We start from the raw sequence: 20,695 nt of genomic DNA, 5'->3' as shown, positions 1-20,695 counted from the left end.
CCCGCCCCCTGTGGCCCGGGGATGAGGCGCGGCAGCCCCCAGCCGCCAGGTTCCCGCTCTCCGCCCAGACCCACGAGCCCGGGCTCCCAGAGGGGGCGGTCCGGCGCCCTCCGCCCGCTCCACCACCCGCAGCGGGGGCCGGCGTCCCCTTCCCGCCCGCCCGCCCAGATGTCCCCACCCTCGGGGCTGACACTCACCAAAGCCGGCGGCGCCGCCGCCTGCTCCCCGCGCCACGCTCCCTAGGCTCCCGGCAGCCGCGGCGGCGGCGGCGCCTCCGAGACACAGACCCGGGTTTGTTCAAAATCACGCGCCCAGCGCCATTCCACCGCCGCATCCCATAATACGCCAGGCCCTCCCCGCCCGCGCGCCCCTCTCCGCCCGCCCCTCGACTCCAGCGGCCCCGCCTACCCCGCCGGCTTCCTTCGCCCCGCCCCTTCCGCGGCGCCTCGCCCCTCCCCCTAGCAACCCGAGCCCCGCGTCACGCCGCAAGGCGCGGGAGTACGCTCCAGCTCCACGTGACTCTTGGCGAGCGCTCCGTCAAAGCTTTCGCAGGAAAGTTCCATTTGGCTGAGGCCGGGAGGGGGAAAGACGGCTTGCTCCTGCAGCAGAGAGACAGTGGCTCGCCCGCTAGTTTTCCTAGTTAGGAAGTTGCTGCTGTGGTGTGGGTGCGATTTCCAGCACACCGCCACTGTTTGATGTGCTTGGGTGATCAATATTCACAAATGCCCGCGCCGCTTTTAGGCACTAATTTTGCAGGGATCGCTAAAAAGTCCCTGGGAGACCAGGCAGAGTTAAACTTATTTTGAAAGGGACTTTTTGCAATGGGTAGCTAAAACTAACATAATCAAAATGATTTGCATTTAATCACCTTTTCCTTCCTCCCCGCCCCACCCCCCGCTATCCCTTATTATAAAATAAGAAGATAGCCAAACGGAGTCAGATAAACGGGCACTCAGTTCATAATTGCTGTGTGAGACAAGAAATACACAGACGAAACAAACAAAAAATACAAAAGAGGGTAACGTCAAGTGATGTAGTATATAGTCTGGAATTGCTAAAGGAGGACAAGTCAACGTGAGAGGCTGGCCAGGGAACATAATGGGAACAGGTGAGACTTCTGTTGTAATGGGAGAAGCAGTTGCTTTGGAATCCAGTAAGGAGTCCTGGTTTTAAATTCTGGCACCTCACACAGTGGTGTATAGCAATTTATCAGCTTCCTTTTCCCGTCTACAAAATAAAAATCCCAGGATTCTGAGGATTAAATGAAGTGAGAGGTGTCGAGCGCCTACACAGTTCCCACCTCCAATGTTAGTTCTATTCTGCAAAAATCAACACCACTCAACTCTCCCATAGCAAACTCAATGGCAAGCAAGTGGCATGAAATTAGAAAAGGCTTGGAAGCCAGTGCAAGGAAAGGGAGAAAACTGAATGATACATAGGCTTTGTTGGGGATCAGTCCAGTTTATGAGGAACCTTGACAGCTAAAGGACACCTCTTGAGTACTACGGACACCTCTAGAAGGAAGAAGGGAGCTGAGATGGGGTATCAAACCCTGGCTGGATTCTAGGGAAACTATCCCAAAAAGAGAAAATTTGTTTATTCCGCAATCTTACCATAACCCTAGTATCAAAGCCCAAGACAAACATTATGTCAAGAAAGAGAGGAATTCGGGATCCCTGGGTGGCGCAGCGGTTTAGCGCCTGCCTTTGGCCCAGGGCGCGATCCTGGAGACCCGGGATCGAATCCCATGTCAGGCTCCCGGTGCATGGAGCCTGCTTCTCCCTCTGCCTATGTCTCTGCCTCCCTCTCTCTCTGTCTCTGTGACTATCATAAAAAAAAAAAAAAAAAAAAAAAAATTAAAAAAAAAAAGAAAGAGAGGAATTCGTCTGTGACTTTGTTGCAAAGAAAATTGGGTATTAAAGTGCTGAAAACAGTGATGTGATAATGAAAAGAATTCGTAACATGACATAGCATGGTTTATTTCAAGAATGGTGGTTTAACACTATAAAATGTCGGGTAATTTATTAAAGGAGAAAAACCAAATGATATTCTCTAGTGATGCATTGTATAACATTCAACAGCCATTTCTGAAATTTAAAAATAAATGTTCTAGAAATAAAAGAACATTTCTTTAAATGAATTAAGATAATCATTAGAAAACAACAGTAACATATCTTAGAGTGAAATGGAAGTATTCATGTTAAAATCAGGGACCCAGAAAGATGCAGGGCTATAGCAGCTATTATTTAATATTTTCTAGGGTGTCCTGCTAAATGCAATTAAATAAGAAAAAAAGAAAATAGAAGTTTGAATACTGGAAAGAAGTGACTAAATGGTCCTTATTAAAAATAATCATATAAAAAATAAAAATAATCATAAAGGGGCACCTGAGTGGCTCAGTTGGTTATGTCTGCCTTTGGCTCAGGTCATGAGCCAAAATGAGCTCAGGGTCCTGGGATGGAGCCACATGTAGGGCTCCCTCTCCCTGCTCAGCAGGGACACTGCTTCTCCCTCTCTCTCATTCCCTTTGCCCCCACCCCCACTGCTCATGCTCTCTCTCACTCTTAAACAAACAAACAAATAATAAAAGCTTTTTCAGTCAGTTAAGTGTCTGACTTGGGGTTTTGGCTCAGGTAATAATCCCAGGGTTGTGAGATTCAGCCTGGTGTCAAGCTCCACACTGGGCATGGAACCTGCTTAAGATTCTCTCTCTCCCTCTCCTTCTGCCCCTCTCTCCCCATCCACCTCTCCTTCTCTAAAAATAAATAAATAAAATCACAGAGTTTAGTGTTGTAGTTAATTGCTTAACATCTGGAGCCAGACTGCCTGTGTCCAAATTCTGGCCCTGCCACTTAGTAGCTAAATGATCTTGGGCAAGTTACCTTCCACCTCTGTTTCAGTTTCCTTATCTGTAAATTGAGACTAATGTAGACATCATAAGGTAGTTGTGAAAGTTACTGAAGAAATATGCATAAAACAATTTGAACAGTGCCTGGCATTTGGTAAATGCTCAATGACCAAAAATCATTAATAGTCAAAGCTACAATACAACATAAAATGGAACCTAATTTTTTACCTTTTCAAAGAAAGCCTTTAGGCTCCTAAGAGTCACTGCTATTCAAATAGGTTTTTTTTTTTTAAGATTTTATTTATTTGAGACACACACACACAGAGAGGCAGAGACACAGACAGAGGGAGAAGCAGGTTTCATGTAGGGAGCCCGACGTGGGACTTGATCCCGGGTCTCCAGGATCACACCCTGGGATGAAGGAGGCGCCACTGAGCCACCAGAGCTGCCCCCAATTCAAACATTCCTATTTCAAAAAAAAACCTTTGCTTTATAGTTGCCTGAAGGCTTTTACAGATAAACTGAAAACATTTACTCAGCAAATATTTGTTGATCATCTACTGCATCCCAAGCATCGTGAAAGGCACTGGGAATAAAATGGCAAACAAGATGAAGCAGCTCTATCCAATGTAACTTTCCACAATGGTGGAACTGTTCTATATTCACAGTATCTGATACAGTAGACATAGCCCACATAGACCACTGCAGTGTGGCTACTGCAGCTACGAAACTGACTTTTTCATTTTATCTTATTATCTTAAAATTTAAATAGCCATGTGTGGCTGATGACTATATATTGGATAGTACAGTTAAAGAGAAAAGGATAAACAATAAACAGAAAAGTCAGAGCTTTCTTTTTTTTAAGATTTTATTTATTTATGAGAGAGAGAGAGAGAGAGAGAGAGAGAGAGAGAGAGGCAGAAACACAGGCAGAGGGAGAAGCAGGCTCCACGCAGGAAGCCCAACGTGGGACTCGTCCCAGGACTCCAGGATTACACCCTGGGCCGAAGGCAGGCGCTAAACCGCTGAGCCACCCAGGGATCCCAAATCAGAGCTTTCTAAATAAATAAAGGTATCTGAGGAAAATATCAATAGAGAAAAAGAAAAGATAGTGGCATACAGGCATCTGGCTGGCTCAGTCGATAAAGTATGTGACTCTTAATTTCAGGGTCATGAATTCAAGCCCCATGTTGGGTGTGGAGTCTATTTAAAATAAAAAAAATTTTTAATTAACAAAAAAGAAAAGAGTAGTATTGAAGAAGTATGAGTTGGGTAGAATTATCAGTAGAAAAAATGAAATGTATAACAGGGTACCCATTATGTGTCAAGTATACTATTAGATACACACTATACAGTAGTTAATAAAATTTTCTTAAAATAGCTTAGTTTCAAAAAGATTACCCAGAAGTTCATAAGTCCATGTGTCATTAGTCCAGATGTCTCTATACAAGCAACTAAACATCTATATAAATGTAATTATCACTGTATTCTTTCCCATTATCATATAACTCTTTTATAACAGATCTATAGTCCCTTATCAACAGTTTCAAAATCCAAAACTTTTGAGAACTAAAGGGTTTCATGAAGCTTATGGCAAACTCAGCAGACAAACCTGGCCCAAAATGACATAAGGTATTAATATTCTTTACACCATTTAATGTGAATATCCATATATGCCAGTGCAGAAATAGGTTTTTTTTATTATGGAGCTTGTGTCCAAAGGGAACTTTCTAGAATGATGGGATATTTTTGACATTGATTGTGGTGATGGTTGCATAAGAGTATGCAATTTCCTAAACTCACTGAGTATTCTTAAAGTGGATGCATTTTATTATCTGTCAATTATACTTCATTAAAGTTGCTTTTAAGAGAAAAAGTTTTTAAAATTATTTATCCTCAATTCCAAAATACATTGATACTCAGTGCTAATAAGACCATATAGATCAGTATCACCTTGAACATAGCCTATGTTTTTTCACATATGGTACATGATGTGATAATAATGTCAAACCATCTGAAAATAAAAATCAACCACTAAAATCATCTCTTGGTGGTAGGCAGAGTTCAAATACCTTTTCTCTGGCAGCAAGATTTATTTGCCTCTGTAACTGTTTTGTTTTTGTAATTCAAAAAACAAAAGTAGGGGTGCCTGAGTGGCTCAGTTGGCTGAGTGTCTGACTCTTGATTTCAGCTCAGGTCATGGTCTCAGGGTGATGAAATGGAGCCCCTCATCCCAAGTTGGGCTCTGCACTCCATAGGGAGTCTGCTTGAGATTCTCTCCCTCTCCCTCTGTCCCTGCCCTCTCCTCCACTAGCACAAGCTCACACATGCTTTATCTCTAAAACAAATAAATCTTTTTAAAAAATATAAGGATAGAAGTAGAGGATTCTCTGTAATGCTTTGATCTACAGTGTCTCCCCACCCCTGATCTGTGATTTCACTTTCCGAAGTTTCAGTTACCTGCAGTTAACTCCGGTCCAGAAGCAGATCCTCCTTCTTGAGATGTCATCAGGTCAAGAGTAGCTTAACCCTAAGACTAAATCACAATGCCTACATCACTCACCTCACTTTATTTCATTATGTAGGATTCTATCATCTCGTGTCATTGCAAGGAGGTGAGAGAGACCATATTCATATAACTTTATAATTAATATATTGCTATAATTGTTCTATTTTATTGTTGATCTCCTACCATGATTAATATATAGACTAAACTTCATCATAGGTGTGTGTGTACAGGAAAAAGCATAGAATATATAGGGTTCCGTATATTTGCAGTTTCAGGCACTCACTAGGGGGATTTGAACAGATTCCTGGTGGATAAGCAGGGACTTGACTTGCAAGAGGCATAACCATCCCTATGGTTAGGAGTGGGCTTTACTCTTGAAGGAAGTATTTCCAACATCAGTCATCCTGAAAAAAGGCACATCTTGAGACAGGATATGGGAACTTCAAAGAAGGGCTCACACACATAGGAAGTGCTTCTCTTCTGTTGGCCTTGCTCATTTGGGCCTGGACCCACAGTTTAATTTGTTTGAAGTAATGTGCTCATCTTCCACCTAACAGAAGAAGATGACTTCTGCCTCTAGGAAGACTAGGAACTAGGTAAACTTTTTTTTCCTTTCTTTTATTTACAAAACACCTTCTCTGGAGAAGAGCCAGTGAGTACATGTGATCTCCCCTTATCTTTGTAGCTTCCATGGGGTTCTATAAACATGCAAGCCCATACTCAATTTTTAGCAATTTATTTAAACATTTAGCAGGATTCTTTGTGGTTTGAGTGGCTGCTTCATCTTCCTTCACATGCTGTGCCACAGATGACCCAGTGCTGGCAACTCATCTGTGCTTACAAGCACTTGTCTTTCCTTAGATTTAGGCTAGTCAGTTGCCCTGTGACCTCAGCTCTCTGAATGGCTCAGTAAAAGTTATGATTTTGTAGCTTGCTTAATTAACTTATTGTCATGGTGGTGGGAGCAATGCTCTTTTCAGCCTTCTGTCCGTAGGCAGAAGCTGGAAGTCTCCAGGTATTATTTTTGTTAACAGAGTCTAAGGGTATCTATTGTTGGCCCACAGTGCTCACTCAGTTTTTACCCAAGATAGTCCTTCTAACTTTCTTAACCCATCCCTTCCTACTGGTCTTCCTCTCAGAACTCTTGCTTTACAAGCCACATTTCACTATTTGCTTTTGGTTGTTCCCATAGTTGGCAGATTTGGACCATCTTTGCTACTTCAATAAATCAACCTTTGGATTTTCATGTTCCTTGATTTTAGTGCCACCCCCAGAGAAAGGAGATTTGAGATGGAAACAACATAACATTCAATGATGCTGGGATTTTCTAGATCTCTTTACTTACCTAACAATGTTCTTTACTCAGTGTGACAAATACTTTTTGATTGCATACTAAATACAAGGCACATAGTTCCAGGTACCAGCTAGTTTATAAAAATGAATCATATTACATTATCTTTCACCCTTCTCTCCCACTTCCAATTCAACTAGATGACCCAAACTGAAACATGAATAACTTGGGAACCAGCAGACAGACACAGGGAGGACTAGATGGCATGAAAAGAGCCTCAAGTTATAGTGAGTCCAGAGATACAGAGAAAGGGAAGAGCATCAGAACAAACTAGATAATGGAGAAACTATAGCCTGTGAAGATACATGGTCCTTTAAGTGGGAGGAGAGTACCTGCCCTGGCACTGCTCTTAAGAGGACCTTCTGAGACACACAAATGGCCAACAGATACTGTAAAGATGCTCAACATAGGGCAGCCTGGGTGGCTTAGCAGTTTAGCGCCGCCTTCAGCCAAGGGCATGATCCTGGAGACCAGGGATTGAGTCCCATGTCAGGCTCCCTGCATGGAGTCTGCTTCTCCCTCCTCCGCCTGTGTCTCTATCTCTCTCTCTGTTTCTCATGAATAAATAAATAAAATCTTAAAAAAAAAAAGGTGCTCAACATCACTAATCACTAATCACGCAAATAAAACCATAGTGAGATACTACCTTATACACATCAAGATGGCTAGAATCAAAAAGATAAGAAATACCAAGTGTTGGTGAGGATGTGGAGAAAGAGGAACCCTCATGCACTTTTGGTGGGAATGCAAATTGGTACAGTCACTGTGGAAAAGTACAGAGGTTCCTCAAAAAATTAATTTATTTACCATATCATCTAGTAATTCCTCTACTTGGTATTTACCCAAAGAAAACAAAAACACTAATTCAGAAAGATAAATGCACCTCTATGTTTATTGCAGCATTACCTAAAAAAGCCAACATATGGAAGCAGCCCAAGGGTTCATTGATAGATGAATAAATATGTGGAATATATATATGTAAAGAATCTTACTCAGACATAAAAAAAGAATGAGACCTTGCCATATACAACAGTGTGGATGGACCTAGAGAGTATTATGCTTAGTGAAAGAAGACAAAGACAAATATCATATGACTTCACTCATATGTGGAATTTATGAAACAAAACAAAAAGAAAAAAGAGACAAACAAAACAGACTTAAATAGAGAGAACACCCTGGTGTTTGCTAGAGGGGAGGTGAGTGAGGGGATGGGTAAAATAGGTGATAGGGATTAAGAGTACACTTACCATGAGGAGCACTGAGTAATGTGTAGAATTGTTGAATCACTGTATTGTATATCTGAACCTAATACAATCCCATGTTATTATACTTCAATTAAAAATATGATAAAATGAGATAAATTGTCAAAAAAAAAAAAAAAAGAAGGACTTGCTGGGTATCCTGACAAAGGGAGCTTTAAGGAAGGAGAACAGTTCCACTGAAACTTCTCTTCCTTTGAAGCTGACAGAGCACTAGCTTTTGAAACTACTAGAGAAGACAGAAGACTTCTTGAACCATAAATGAATATATAAATATAAAAATAAAAGCTCTTAAGACTAAATTCAATACACACAAAAGACTATTGAACAAAAAGCATTTTATTCCTTTTTTTATTCCTTTTTTAAATTGAGATTTTACATTCAATAAAATGCACAAATCTTAAGTGTACAGTATGATGAACTTTGGTAAATCTATACCATACCACCCACGTAACCCACACCTCTGTAAACATATAGAATACTTCCATCACGTCTTGCTACTTCCCAGTAAATTACCAACCTTCCCCATTTCCTCCTCCCTAGTAATTTCTGATTTTCTAGCACCATAGATTAGTTTTGTTTGACTTAGAACTTCATGTAGATAGAATCTTATTATATCTCTCTTTTTTTAAGATTTTATTTATTCATTTCAGAGAGAGAGAGACAGAGAGAGTACACGTAGTGGGAAAGGCAGAGGGAGAGGGAGAAGCAGATTTCCTGCTGAGCTGAGAGCCCAATGCGGATCTTAATCACAAGGCTCAGAGATCATGACCTGAGCCACAGGCAGACTCAAGCATCTGAGCGACGCAGGCGCCCCTTATATGTTCTTTTTAATGTCTGCTTTCTTTCACTTGGTATGTTTGAGATTCATTCATAGTCTTGCATATATCTGTAGTTTTTTTCCTTTTTAATGCAGAGTAGTAGTCTACTGAATACATAAGCCACAGTTCCTCCATTCACTTTTTTTTTTTTAAGATTTTATTTATTTATTCATGAGAGACACACAGAGAGAGGCAGAGACGTAGGCAGAGGAAGAAGCAGGCTCCCTGCAGGGAACCTGTTGTGGAACTCAATCCCAGGACCTGAGGATTACTACCTGAGCAAAGGGCAGAAGCTCAACCACTTAGCCACCCAGGAGCCCCCACTTTCCTTATGATAGACATTTGGGTTGTTTTCATTTGAGGCTATTATAAATAAAGCAGCGATACCATTTTACACAAGTAAACAGAAGTCATGATTTTAAAAACACAACACTGATGATGCATTGAAGGAGAATGATTGAATCTTGCTAAGTGGCCTGAAAAGTGGAAAAGACATCTCAAAACACAGAGCAAAAAAATATAGAAAGAAATTATGATGAAAAAGACACATCATTTTGAAGATATATCCCGAAAGACCTGATCTATGACTGCTGGAGTTCTGGAAGGAGAGAAAGCAACAGAAAAAAGAGAGGTGATAATATTAAACAAATAATAAAAGAAAATTGCCCTGACCTAAAGATAGACATTCATCTGCAAATGAAAGGGGTCACTGAGTTCCAGGTAATATCAATGAGAAGAGACACACCTAGCCTTGTGTGAGGGAAATTCCTAGAAAGACCTGATCTTTAAAAACTTTCAAGTGGGAAAAACAAGTTACTTACAAAAAGAAGAAAAACAAGAACAGAGGAGACTGGGGGTGGTAGTGGGAGAGGAGGAGTGAGGAAAAAGAGAAAGAGGAGGAGGAGGAAGAAGAACAAGAGAGGGAGAAGAAGGAAGGTACAGAAATAAAGCCAAATAGGAACAAGCAAAGGCTATTTACTGAGAGCTTCTATAGTAAGGGATTTAGGCCACCATCACTTATGTTTGACAGATACTCAAAGGCAGCCAGAGGAATGGAAAGCTTTGTAGTGGAAATAGGGAATTCAGGTATGCCCTGATCGGAGGTTGTTGGCATGCTGTCAGGAGCAACTTAGAAGCAGGGTATCCTATGTAATTGGTTGGGGGGCAGTGTATTTGGATTCCCTGGTTGAGGCAAAAATTAGGGAAGCTGTCAATGATTGAGGCGCTGGCCAGTTTGGGCTGGTAACTACAGGAGTTGTTTGACTTCCTGGGATGGCTGCTGCAGATACATGGTGAGTTGATTTCCTGGACTGGTTGCTAGAGACTATGAATCAGTTTTATTTTTACATATGGTCTTGTCATTGTCTGCTTGCATATTCGATCTCTCAAAGAAAAGGAAAAGAGAGAATAGAGAAAGAGGGAGAGAGGGAGGAAAGATGGAAGAGAAGAGAGAGGGTAACAGAGGGAGAGAAAGCACTGGCATTGGACTCCTTATCTGAAATCCTGGAAGTTCAAAGACTGTGGAGTGACATTTTATAGGTCACTGAGGGAAAAGGACAGCAGCTCAGCCAAAATCTCATTCAACCATCAAGATGATGGAAAGATATTTGCAACTATGCACAGGTTCACAAATACGTTACCCATGCACAGCCTTGAGGGATCACTTAAGAGAGAGCACTACCAAACAAAACAATCAGAACAGAGACCTCCTGTCAAGACAAGGAAGATGAAGAGAAGGGGAATTTGTGATGAGTAATTTAGTTTGAATTTATACAGTGATGTAAGTATAATGCCAATGGGACTGGGAATTATAACCCAAGTGTTAACTTAAGAATGCCTAAAATAGAAGAGACATACTGCAAAGGAGAAGCAAATACTGAAATGGAACAAGGTACTAACCTATCTCAGTGAAACCGAGGAATTAAGTAAGGGTGGAGGGGGCAGAAGTCAATATATTCCCAAGGTCTCAACCACAAGTAAAGGATGTGAAAGTAAAAATATTCTGTAAGTCTCATTTATTGATGTATAATACAGAGGCAATGGGGGGCTAAAGTGTCCAGAAGTGAGGAAAGGGCTAAAATTTGTCCTCACATATTGTTAAAGAAAAAGTGGTAGAAAAGGGAAGGTAATCACCAGTTAAATTTAAAAGATGAGCCTTAATATATTTTTAACACTAGCTAAATTGAAAAAAAATGATATGGAATGTGACAGAACAATATAATAAGAAATAGAAACACCCAGAATGAGTGGCAGAACTCATGTAAGAATTAGAAATAAAAACATCAGGGGCACCTGGGTGACTCAGCCAGTTAACCACCTGCTTTTGGGTCAGGTCATGCTCCCAGGGTCCTGGGATTGAGCCCTGCATCGGGCTCCCTGATCAGCAGGGAGCCTGCTTCTCCCACTCCCTCCCCCAGCTTGTGCATGCTCTTGCTCTCTTTTTTTCAAATGAATAATAAATAAAATCTGAGCAGCCCGGGTGGCTCAGGGGTTTAGCGCCTGCCTTCTGCCTAGGGCGTGATCCTGGGGACCTGGGATGGAGTCCCACATCGGGCTCTCGGCATGGAGCCTGCTTCCCCCTCTGCCTGCATCTCTGCCTCTCTCTGTGTCTCTCATGAATAAATAAATTTTTTAAAAAAATAAATAAATAAAATCTTAAAAAATAAAAACATCTTTTTAGAAATGAAGACTCAATTAGAAGGAAACCAGAAGTAAATAGAAGTGTCAGATAATGCCTTCAGAGAAATAGAGTAAAAAGAAAAAAAATTAAATAAAAAATGTGAAAAAGGAAAAGATTGAGGAAAGGTAACTAATATTAAGATTAAAAAAGATCTAATATAAAGACAATAGTAATTTTTGAGGAAAGAAACCAAAGGAATAGGGAAAGTACAAAAACTATAATTAAAGATGTTATTGAAAAAATTGAAACTATCTATTGAAAGAGCACACTGCTAATCTAAGAATATTGACCCAGAATGACCAACACCAACACACAGTCTAGTAAAATTACTTGATGTTAAAGGGAAAAAAACTGAGGGGCATCTAGGCAAAAAGACCAGGTGACCTATGAGGAAAAGAAAATTAGATTCTCACGAGGTATTTTTCAGCAACGCTTTAGGTCACAAGAAAATGGAGCACTACACTTCAGATTCTCGTGAAAAATGATCCAAGGATTATTATATCTAACAAAACTGATTTTCAAACATAAAAGGCACAAGATAGTTCCAACATTCAAGAACATTCAAAATTATGTTTTCCAGGAGCCCTTCCTGAGAAATCTATTAAAGAACTAGCTTTTTTTTTTTTTAAAGATTTTATTTATTTATTCATAGACACACAGAGAGAGAGGGGCAGAGACACAGATAGAGGGAGAAGCAGGCTCCAAGCAGGGGGCCTGATGTGGGACTCGTCTCCAGGATCACACCCCAGGCTGCAGGCGGCGCCAAACCGCTGTGCCACCGGGGCTGCCCTTTTTTTTTTTTTTTTAAGATTTTATTTATTTAAAGAACTAGCTTTAGCCAACTAAAATGACTAAGAGGTCTAAAATAAGAGCTGATGGTGAGCATTAAATGCGTATTACTTACAGAACTAAGACTAGAGGAGGATTAAGAGGAAGAAAGTATAGTTTGTCATAGGTGTATGTGCTCATGATATAGATATAGTACAGAGAAAATGAGAGAGAAGCAGCAGGAAAATGTTGAATTCTTTATCAATTGTATCAGGGATGGCAGTATTAGCACTGCTATTCTGAAGTTATTGTGTGTACAATGTGGGACGAATGAAATGTACGATTTTCGAATATTCTGCTTCTATAATCTCCCATGTACTTGTGAACCAGGATTCTGGATATGGAAGTTAAGGACATACAGATGTAATACAGAAGAGGTTAAGTAAGATCACCTAAATTGGAATTTATTTATTTATTTATTTATTTATTTATTTATTTATTTATTCATTCATTCATTCATTCATTCATTCATGACAGGGAGGGAGAGAGAGAGAGAGAGAGAGAGAGAGAGATAGGCAGAGGGAGAAGCAGGCTCTACACAGGGAGCCCGATGTGGGACTCGATCCCCGGGTCTCCAAGATCACACCCCGGGCCAAAGGTGGCGCTAAACCGCTGGGCCACCGGGACTGCCCCTAAATTGTAATTTAAAGAATCAGTATGACTTACCTTATTCTTAAAATATGTATGTATTTCCTAGTTCTGTCCTATGAAAAGGTACCAAGATAGTAGCAATGAACATCCCTAGCACTCAGATTGTCAACTGTAAATATAATTCCTAAAAGGAGCTAAAGGAATAAGGGCTTCTTAGAGAACAGCTGATTCTGGGTCTATGCTATGAAACACACAAGACGACTCTAGAATAATTTTGTCATGCAGCACTAGCAACATAAAGCTGAGTAAGGTTTGGTGCTCAGGAAACAGCAGAATATATGCAATTATCTATGTTCTTTTTAAAAATTCTATAGCAAGGCATATTTGAGCCGGGCACACGGGACACAGAGTGGAGAATGAATCAGGAAAAGGACCCCAGGATGATTTCCTCTGCATATTTGTGGGGAAACTGTGAGGGGGGGTCAGAGACCACTTTCATATTTGATTATATAAAAATGGGAGTTTCCGGCCCAGGGAAAGGCATTCTTTCATTTATTTATTTAAAGATTTTATTTAATTATTCTTGAGAGACACAGAAAGAGAGGCAGAGACATAGGCAGAGGGAGAAGCAGGCTCCCTGCAAGGAGCCCGATGTGGGACCTGATCCCAGAACTCTGGGATCATACCCTGAGCCAAAGGCAGATGCTCAACTGCTGAGCCACCCAGGCATCCCAAAAGGACCCTGCTTCTTTTTGCTTTCAGTAATGTATTACCAATAAAGCTCAAAGTCAGGGTAAAAAGCAAAAGAACATCTGGAAATTCTTGGGCTTCACTAAGCAGAAAAAGCCAACTGCTTATGTACCTCTAAACAGCAGATGAGAAGACATGACTTAGAGATTTCTCATAGCCCATTAAGACTTTTTGGCAAACACAGATGGGCAAAAAACAGAAGAAAACAAAGACAAACTTAAGTAAAAATTAAATTAATAGGTTCTCTTCTCACTTAAGCCTATTTTTTCAGATAACCTCAAGACCGTCATCATTAAAAAGATGTTAAGAAAGGTCTGAGTATGGAAGCCAGGAAATAGGCCACATTTAACAACTATGGCCATGGTCACTAGCACCTGAAACTCTGGAAGCAGTCAGTTTACTGAATATTCAATGAAATTACATTGAAAACAAAAACAACACTGAAAAACTTAGCCTATAAAAGTTCTCAATCCAAGTCCAAAGACATTCTTCCTCCAAAGAGGGAATACTCTCCAACGTCGAGCTAACTTGTATTCCTAGAGCAAAGCTGGGGCCCAGAGTATGACGGATGGTGGAGCTCCTCTCAAAGGGCAGAACCAGAGTTTAACCAAGGAACTTACGTTCTACTAGGGTAGTGGGTATTCATAATTCCTGCCCCGGATTCCACCATTGCTATGGAGAAATAAACGCTATGGGTTTCACATTCTACTTTTTTCACGTTGTGACTGTGGTTATCCTGTTTCTATTCCACAGTTGTTTTGTATTACACGTAAATGCATGAGGCAGATAATTTGTTTTAGAGTGTATATAACTCTGGGTCATGAAAAGACATATCCCAATCTGATGGACAGGGTTGTGCATCATCAGATACCCTGCTTTTTGAGTTGGTATAGAAACTGAACAGGGAATTGCTCTCTGTTCTTTAGCGGTAAGAGTGTTCCACTGTAAGAATACACACAGCTATTTAGGTAATCAGAGGAACAGACTGTAGAAGAGATTACTGATTGTCCCTTTAGACCCATCCTTTTCTTAGACAAAGGGCTGTCCAACTGGAAACGAAATTTCTAGCCTCATTGTTGCTAGGCCTAGTCATGTGACTAAATTCTTGCTAACAGATTGGTATCAGAATTGATGTAGGCAATCTCCACATTATTTTCTTGAAGAATTTCCTTGTTCTAGTCTTCTTTTCTTTCCCCTTCCCAATAGAGGGAATATGCTATTTATTCCATATCATGAGGGCAAAATTCAAAAGTCTGCAGAGAATGGCACTCCTACCTGTTGTTGGTAGGTAATTCTTTATTGCAGCACTGGTTGATTGATTAAAAATAACTTAAATGTCTAGCTATAAAGATAAAACTATGACCATACTCTCCAGTTAAAAAAAAAAAAATGATGAGGAAGCTCTTCGGATATACATGGTAAGAGCCGCCCCAAAAAAGAAAAAAAATCAAGGGGAATAATGATACGGCGTGTTGTCTTATGTGAAAGCAAGAAAGTTTAACAATCTACATATACTTGCAGAAAAAAAAAATTCTATGAGCATACATGAGTAATGAACACAATTAGATATAAAGGTGGGTGACCATATAATTCCATCATCCAGATGGTAGTTTCTAGAGTAAAGGGGCGTGTTATCAGTAATCACTCCCGGACAACAGACGGAAAACGGCACCGTCCTGGACAGACTGGGATGCACCACCATCAACCAACCTATATGAAGGGTACAAAGTTAGGGAGAAATATGCACATTTTTACTGTATTTTACAAGAGCACCAGTCTGTGGCGAATTGGAAATTAAAAAAAAAATTTGCTTAACACGAGTCGTTTAAGGGCTGTCTTAAAGAGCGAGGAACAGTACACCGCCTAAGTGAGACACGGAACTTAATTGATGACGACGCGGTAATTCTGGGTCCCGGGCACTTACTGGAGTTGCACAAGCAACACACGCCTTGGACTTCATCCGCCAATCCTAAGTGGGAGCGCGCGAGCCGGAGCCTGTGGGAGACCCCTGGGCGGGCCTCGGACGTGAGTGGAGCTTCGCGTCACTCGACTCTGCGGACCGACCTCGCACTAGCTCTCACGCCGGGCGCTCTGGCCCACGCAGTCGCTACTCTATGGCATCTCGGGTTCCCTCTAGCTGCACTCTGGAGGACTACAGTCGTTTTCTTTTGGTCTGTGCGAGGCCCAGCAGCCTCTGCTGAGCTGGAAGAAAGATGGCGGCAGCCGTGCGGCAGGATTTGGCCCAGCTCATGAATTCGAGCGGCTCTCATAAAGATCTGGCGGGCAAGTGAGTATTTCCCAGGGGCCTGGAAGGTGGGGAGGGAAGCCGTAGACCTGTTCTTGGACTGACGGCGGCTTTGGGATGTGAGCCGGCCTGACCACCAAGGGGGCGGGCCCGAGGTCGTTTATGGACGCAAAAATTGGGGGCAGCAGAAAGCTGGTGGGGACCTTGCGCAGGGAAGCCTTCAGGGGCAACAGACCTGGGGTGACTGTCCACTTGTTTTATCTTTGGTAGCATCCTTACCGGTTTCTTAACACTCTGGAAGCATAGCCTGAGGGACGAGTGCTCCCATGGCCTTCTTAGCTTTCCTTGGTGCCTCTTTTCATCGCTGGCCAGTATCACACACCGAATGCTGGTCTCTCCTTGGAGCCTTTTTTTCCTTTTTTTTTTAATTGAGGGAAATTTATATTATGGGACCTCGATGCAGAGTTTTCTGGGAGATGGCTTCTCAAGGCTGACGGGGGCTGAGGAGGTATGGCCGCTGTCTTGTTCACAACCACCGAGACCGTCTTCTGTGAATACTTATGTTTTGGGTTCTCTCCGCTACCAGCTCTGAAGAGGGGCACATAAGCGGACCGTCCTCACAGTGTGAGTCAGGATTAGTGGTATTTGCAGGAATCTGAATTGTTTAGGAATTTATGTTGAAGGCTTAGATCCACTACACGTTAAAATTTGTGACATGTGCTTGTTCATGCAAGCAGTTATTCAATAGTGTTCATCGTAGGTAGGTAGGAAGATACTGTCCGTTTTCTTTTTTGTAGATTATACAGTACCGTTCTTTTGTATTGAACTTGCATTCTGTTTAAAGTATGCGTTTCAAGGTGATGGTGATATTTACATCCTGACCGCTGAGATCATGTTGATCTGTATAAATGGGACACACCTGCTCTAACCTGGCCATTGAAACCTTTACTGGGTTTTATGTGAGGTCTGCTATCTTTTCTCTGATGGCAAATGTAATCTAGTTTTATCAGTGGGAAATCTAGTTGTGTATCTTGAATTCAGCTACTATGTACTGCAGTTTCCTTCTCATGAAAATGGGGATCATAGGACTTATTCTTGTCTGAGGACAAAATGAGTATGTGTGTGTGTATATACACTTACATCATACATATCACTTAGAGCAGTACCTGACGCTTAGTGCCACAAAATTGTCTTTGTTACTATTATTGTAGAGCACTTAGTAAATACATACATTGACTTATTCCTTGGATGGTAAATAAGGTGAATGTGTCTTCATGGTTTAATCCTTTCTGCACGTAATTTTTACAGATTTGAATGAAAGTAAAATGAGCATTTATTTTTCCCCATGCTCCACTAATATTCCTCCCCCCCCCTTTGCTTTTTGTTTTGTTTTGTTGAAGAAAATGAAGTACATTATTTATTGGAAGAGGTACAGTTTTTCAAGTATTCTTGAATTCTGAAACTTAAGCTAAGAATTTGCTTCCTCAGCTCTGAATAAGCAATCTTATAGGGTACTTTAGTTATGTATTACTATGTAAGAAAACAAAAACTTAGTAGAGTATAATAATTATTTTTCAGGATTCTTTGGGTTGACTGGACTGTTGTGCTGTTCTAGTCTGAGCTTACTCATGCAGGTGCAGACTCCGCTGGGAGCTCAGTTGGGGCTGGTGGGGCTAAAATGGACTCAATATATACATCAGGCTCTTGGCTGAGTCTGTCTCTCCACATGGTCTCTCATTCAGTAGCTCCTTACAGAGCCATAGAAGTGTTCCAAAAGCGTGAGAGTAGAAGTTGCTACACTTCTAAGGCTAGCCATGGAAATCTTATGAGATCAGTTTTCTAAAACAGGTCAAAGTAAGTCACAAGACCAGCCCAGATTCAAGGGAGGAAAAAATGGTGTGTGCCTCTTTATGAGAGGAGTGGCCAAGTTTCATTACAAAGGGGTATGGACGGATGGGGGGCATGATTCATTGGAGGCCATTACTGTAATGGTCTATTACATGAGATTATTGTGCCTGATAACTGATACCTTCTTGGCCTTCCCTACAGGTACATATCTGGTCCTATCTGGATAAGAATATGTCAAATATTTATTTTCATAAAAAAACAGTTCTGCCAGCTACCTCTCTATGAGGAAAACACTCTTGAAATGCATCAGTAGTTTTAGGATTTGAGTAACAAAGAAATCATATTAAGGAATGGGATGGCAGAGTAAATTCGTCTCTAAAATATTGATACTGTGTGTTTCTAGCAATTAGCAGAATATTTATAACAGAGCAGTCATTTAGTAAGTGATAGTTGAGTTAATGAATAGCTAGAAAGGTACAGAGCTTATATTTGAACCCATGTTTGTCTGCTCTAAAAAGCTTATTTTTAACCTACCAGCCCTATATGCTTTTCTCACCCAAACTTCAATTAGAAATGCTTTCTCATAACTATGAGTTAGCACAACAATCTAATGTTGACATAAGACGTTGGCCATGTGAGATGCATTTTTGCAAATTTTATAAACTACTTTTGTACATGTTATGCATCATGTTCCTTATCTCATACAGAGCTTTAGAAGAGAGGAGAACTTTGAAGAGGGACCATTTGAATAGGTAGTTATGATAACCTGTCTTAATTACTTGCCTAGTACTCAGTTCTTTGAAATTCAGTTGAGATGTTATTTCTTCCAAAAAGCCTTTTCTGAACAGCCACCAACACATAGTCATAACTACCCACACACAAAGGACCTGGTTTGTTGCTTTTGTCCCCAGTGGCAGACTGTATTTACCTCTACCTTAGCACTTAATTGTTTTTTTTTTTTTTTTAAATTTTTTTGTTTGTTTTATTTATTTATGATAGGCACACAGTGAGAGAGAGAGAGGCAGAGACACAGGCAGAGGGAGAAGCAGGCTCCATGCACCGGGAGCCCGATGTGGGATTCGATCCCGGGTCTCCAGGATCGCGCCCTGGGCCAAAGGCAGGCGCCAAACCGCTGCGCCACCCAGGGATCCCACACTTAATTGTTTTAATGGTCTGTTTACTTGTCTGCTTTTCCAATTAGAATGTGATCTCTTTGAGGGTGGCTATGATGCTATGGATTATAGGTCTTTGTAGAGTTAAATCTATGGAAATAGGACCTTTTTTCCCCTCGTCCCAGTTCTGTCCCAGTTCTCGATACACAAGGTACCCAGAAAAGAACATCAGGTCTTTGGAGTCTAAACATTTCATTTTACAAGAAGCTGTTAGCATGGAGAAAAGACAATAATGGGAGACCTTTCAGCTCTCTTTGACTATTAGAAAGGCTGTTTTGCAGAAAAGAAAATGGACTCCTCTGCCTTACAGAGGTGGACTTTGGATTAGAACTTTTTAATAATAGAGTAGAATAGAATTGTCAAAAAATGAAGGACACACACAAACCAGAGGTTAAGACTATATAATCTCAAGGGTCCCTTGTAACTCAGATTCTCTGGTTCCCTGTTATTCCCCTACACAACAGTTTTAGTGGTTCCCATCTCAAGAGTGAAGTTCCCTGACATCTGGTGTTTACTGTGCCAGGCACATCTTTATTTATATGTTTTAATCCTTAATGAGTAATACTTACATTATGTATGAGAAAACTGAAGTACAGAGGTGAAATATCTTGCTGGAGGTCACATAGCTAGTGGCAAGGCCATAATACAACCTATCTGCTTGGCTCATACCCCTTAACTAAACACATCTATCTATGTTTTGGCCTTATATTATCTTCCCCAAACTAGACTACGTTTCAGATAGCGGTTGTTTTTTTTTTTTTTTTTTTTTTAAGCCTAGAATAACTCTCTTCCTCCACTCTTTCCCACTTCACATTACACTGAAATATTTAGAATGCTGGGCAGCCCCGGTGGCCCAGTGGTTTTAGTGCTGTCTTTGGCTGGGGGTGTGATCCTGGAGACCCGAGATTAAGTCCCATGTCTGGTTCCCTGCATGGAGCCTGCTTCTCCCTCTACCTGTGTCTCTGCCTCCCTCTCTCTCTTTCTCTCTCTCTCTCTGTGTCTGTCATGAATAAATAAATAAAATCTTAAAAAAAAAGAAATATTTAGAATGCTTAAAGATCAACCTTATTTAGAAATTATTTCTTTTCTTTTTGACGTTTTAAATTTAATCTTAATTAAAATTTGCTGAGAAATCAGTTGTTAATCTTACTGAGATTCTCTTGCATATTATCATTTTTCTTTTTTAAAAAAACTTTTATTTAAATTCAATTTAGTTAACATGTAATATATTATTAGTTTCAAGGATAGAATTCAGTGATTCATCAGTTGCATATAACACTCAGTGCTCATTCCATCAAGTGCCCTCCTTAATGCTCTTTACCCAATTACCATGTCCCTCTACCTACCTCCCCTCTAGCAACCCTCAGTTTCTGCTCTATAGGTAAGGGTCTCTTATGGTTTGCCTGCCTCTCTGTTTTTACCTTATTTTTCCTTCCCTTTCTCTATGTTCATCTTTTATTTCTTAAATTCCACATATGAGTGAAATTATACAGTATTTGTCTTTTTCTGACTTATTTCACTTAGCATAATACCGTCTAGTTCATCCATGTAGTTGCAAATGGAAAAATTTCATTCTTTTTGATGACTGGATAATATTTGTTTGTGTGTGTGTGTGTGTGTGTGTGTGTGTGTGTGTGTATTTATCCATTCATCTGTCAATGGACATCTGTTTTTTTTTTTTTTATATTTTGGCTATTGTGGACATTGCTGCTGTAAACATTGGGGTACATGTATCTCTTTGAATCACTATTTTTGTGTCCTTTGGGTAAATACCTTGTAGTACAGTTGCTGGG

General features: G+C 40.8%; 2 protein-coding genes across 5 annotated transcripts in view; one reads left to right on the top strand and one right to left on the bottom strand.

Moving 5' to 3' along the window:
• The window catches only part of LIN54 (lin-54 DREAM MuvB core complex component), a 79,358-nt gene extending 63,685 nt beyond the window's left edge, over positions 1-15,673 (bottom strand). For 2 of the 3 annotated variants that reach the window (XM_055313120.1, XM_055313124.1), the window contains exon 1: positions 198-328. The gene's annotated coding sequence lies outside the window, so the exon portion shown is untranslated. Of the gene's footprint in view, positions 1-197; positions 329-15,561 lie in introns of those variants that run through there. The other variant, XM_055313122.1, reaches the window with a different exon arrangement.
• Positions 15,674-15,722: 49 nt separating this feature from the next.
• COPS4 (COP9 signalosome subunit 4) overlaps positions 15,723-20,695 on the top strand; it is a 42,700-nt gene continuing 37,727 nt past the window's right edge. For both annotated transcript variants that reach the window (XM_055313128.1, XM_055313127.1), the window contains exon 1: positions 15,723-15,924. In XM_055313128.1, the coding sequence (XP_055169103.1) occupies positions 15,851-15,924 (74 nt within the window). In that variant the 5' untranslated portion in view covers positions 15,723-15,850. The remainder of the gene's footprint in view (positions 15,925-20,695) is intronic.

Source organism: Nyctereutes procyonoides, unplaced genomic scaffold, assembly GCF_905146905.1.
Source record: "Nyctereutes procyonoides isolate TBG_1078 unplaced genomic scaffold, NYPRO_anot_genome, whole genome shotgun sequence".
NCBI lineage: Eukaryota > Metazoa > Chordata > Mammalia > Carnivora > Canidae > Nyctereutes > Nyctereutes procyonoides.
This window is presented reverse-complemented; position numbering and strand designations above follow the sequence as displayed.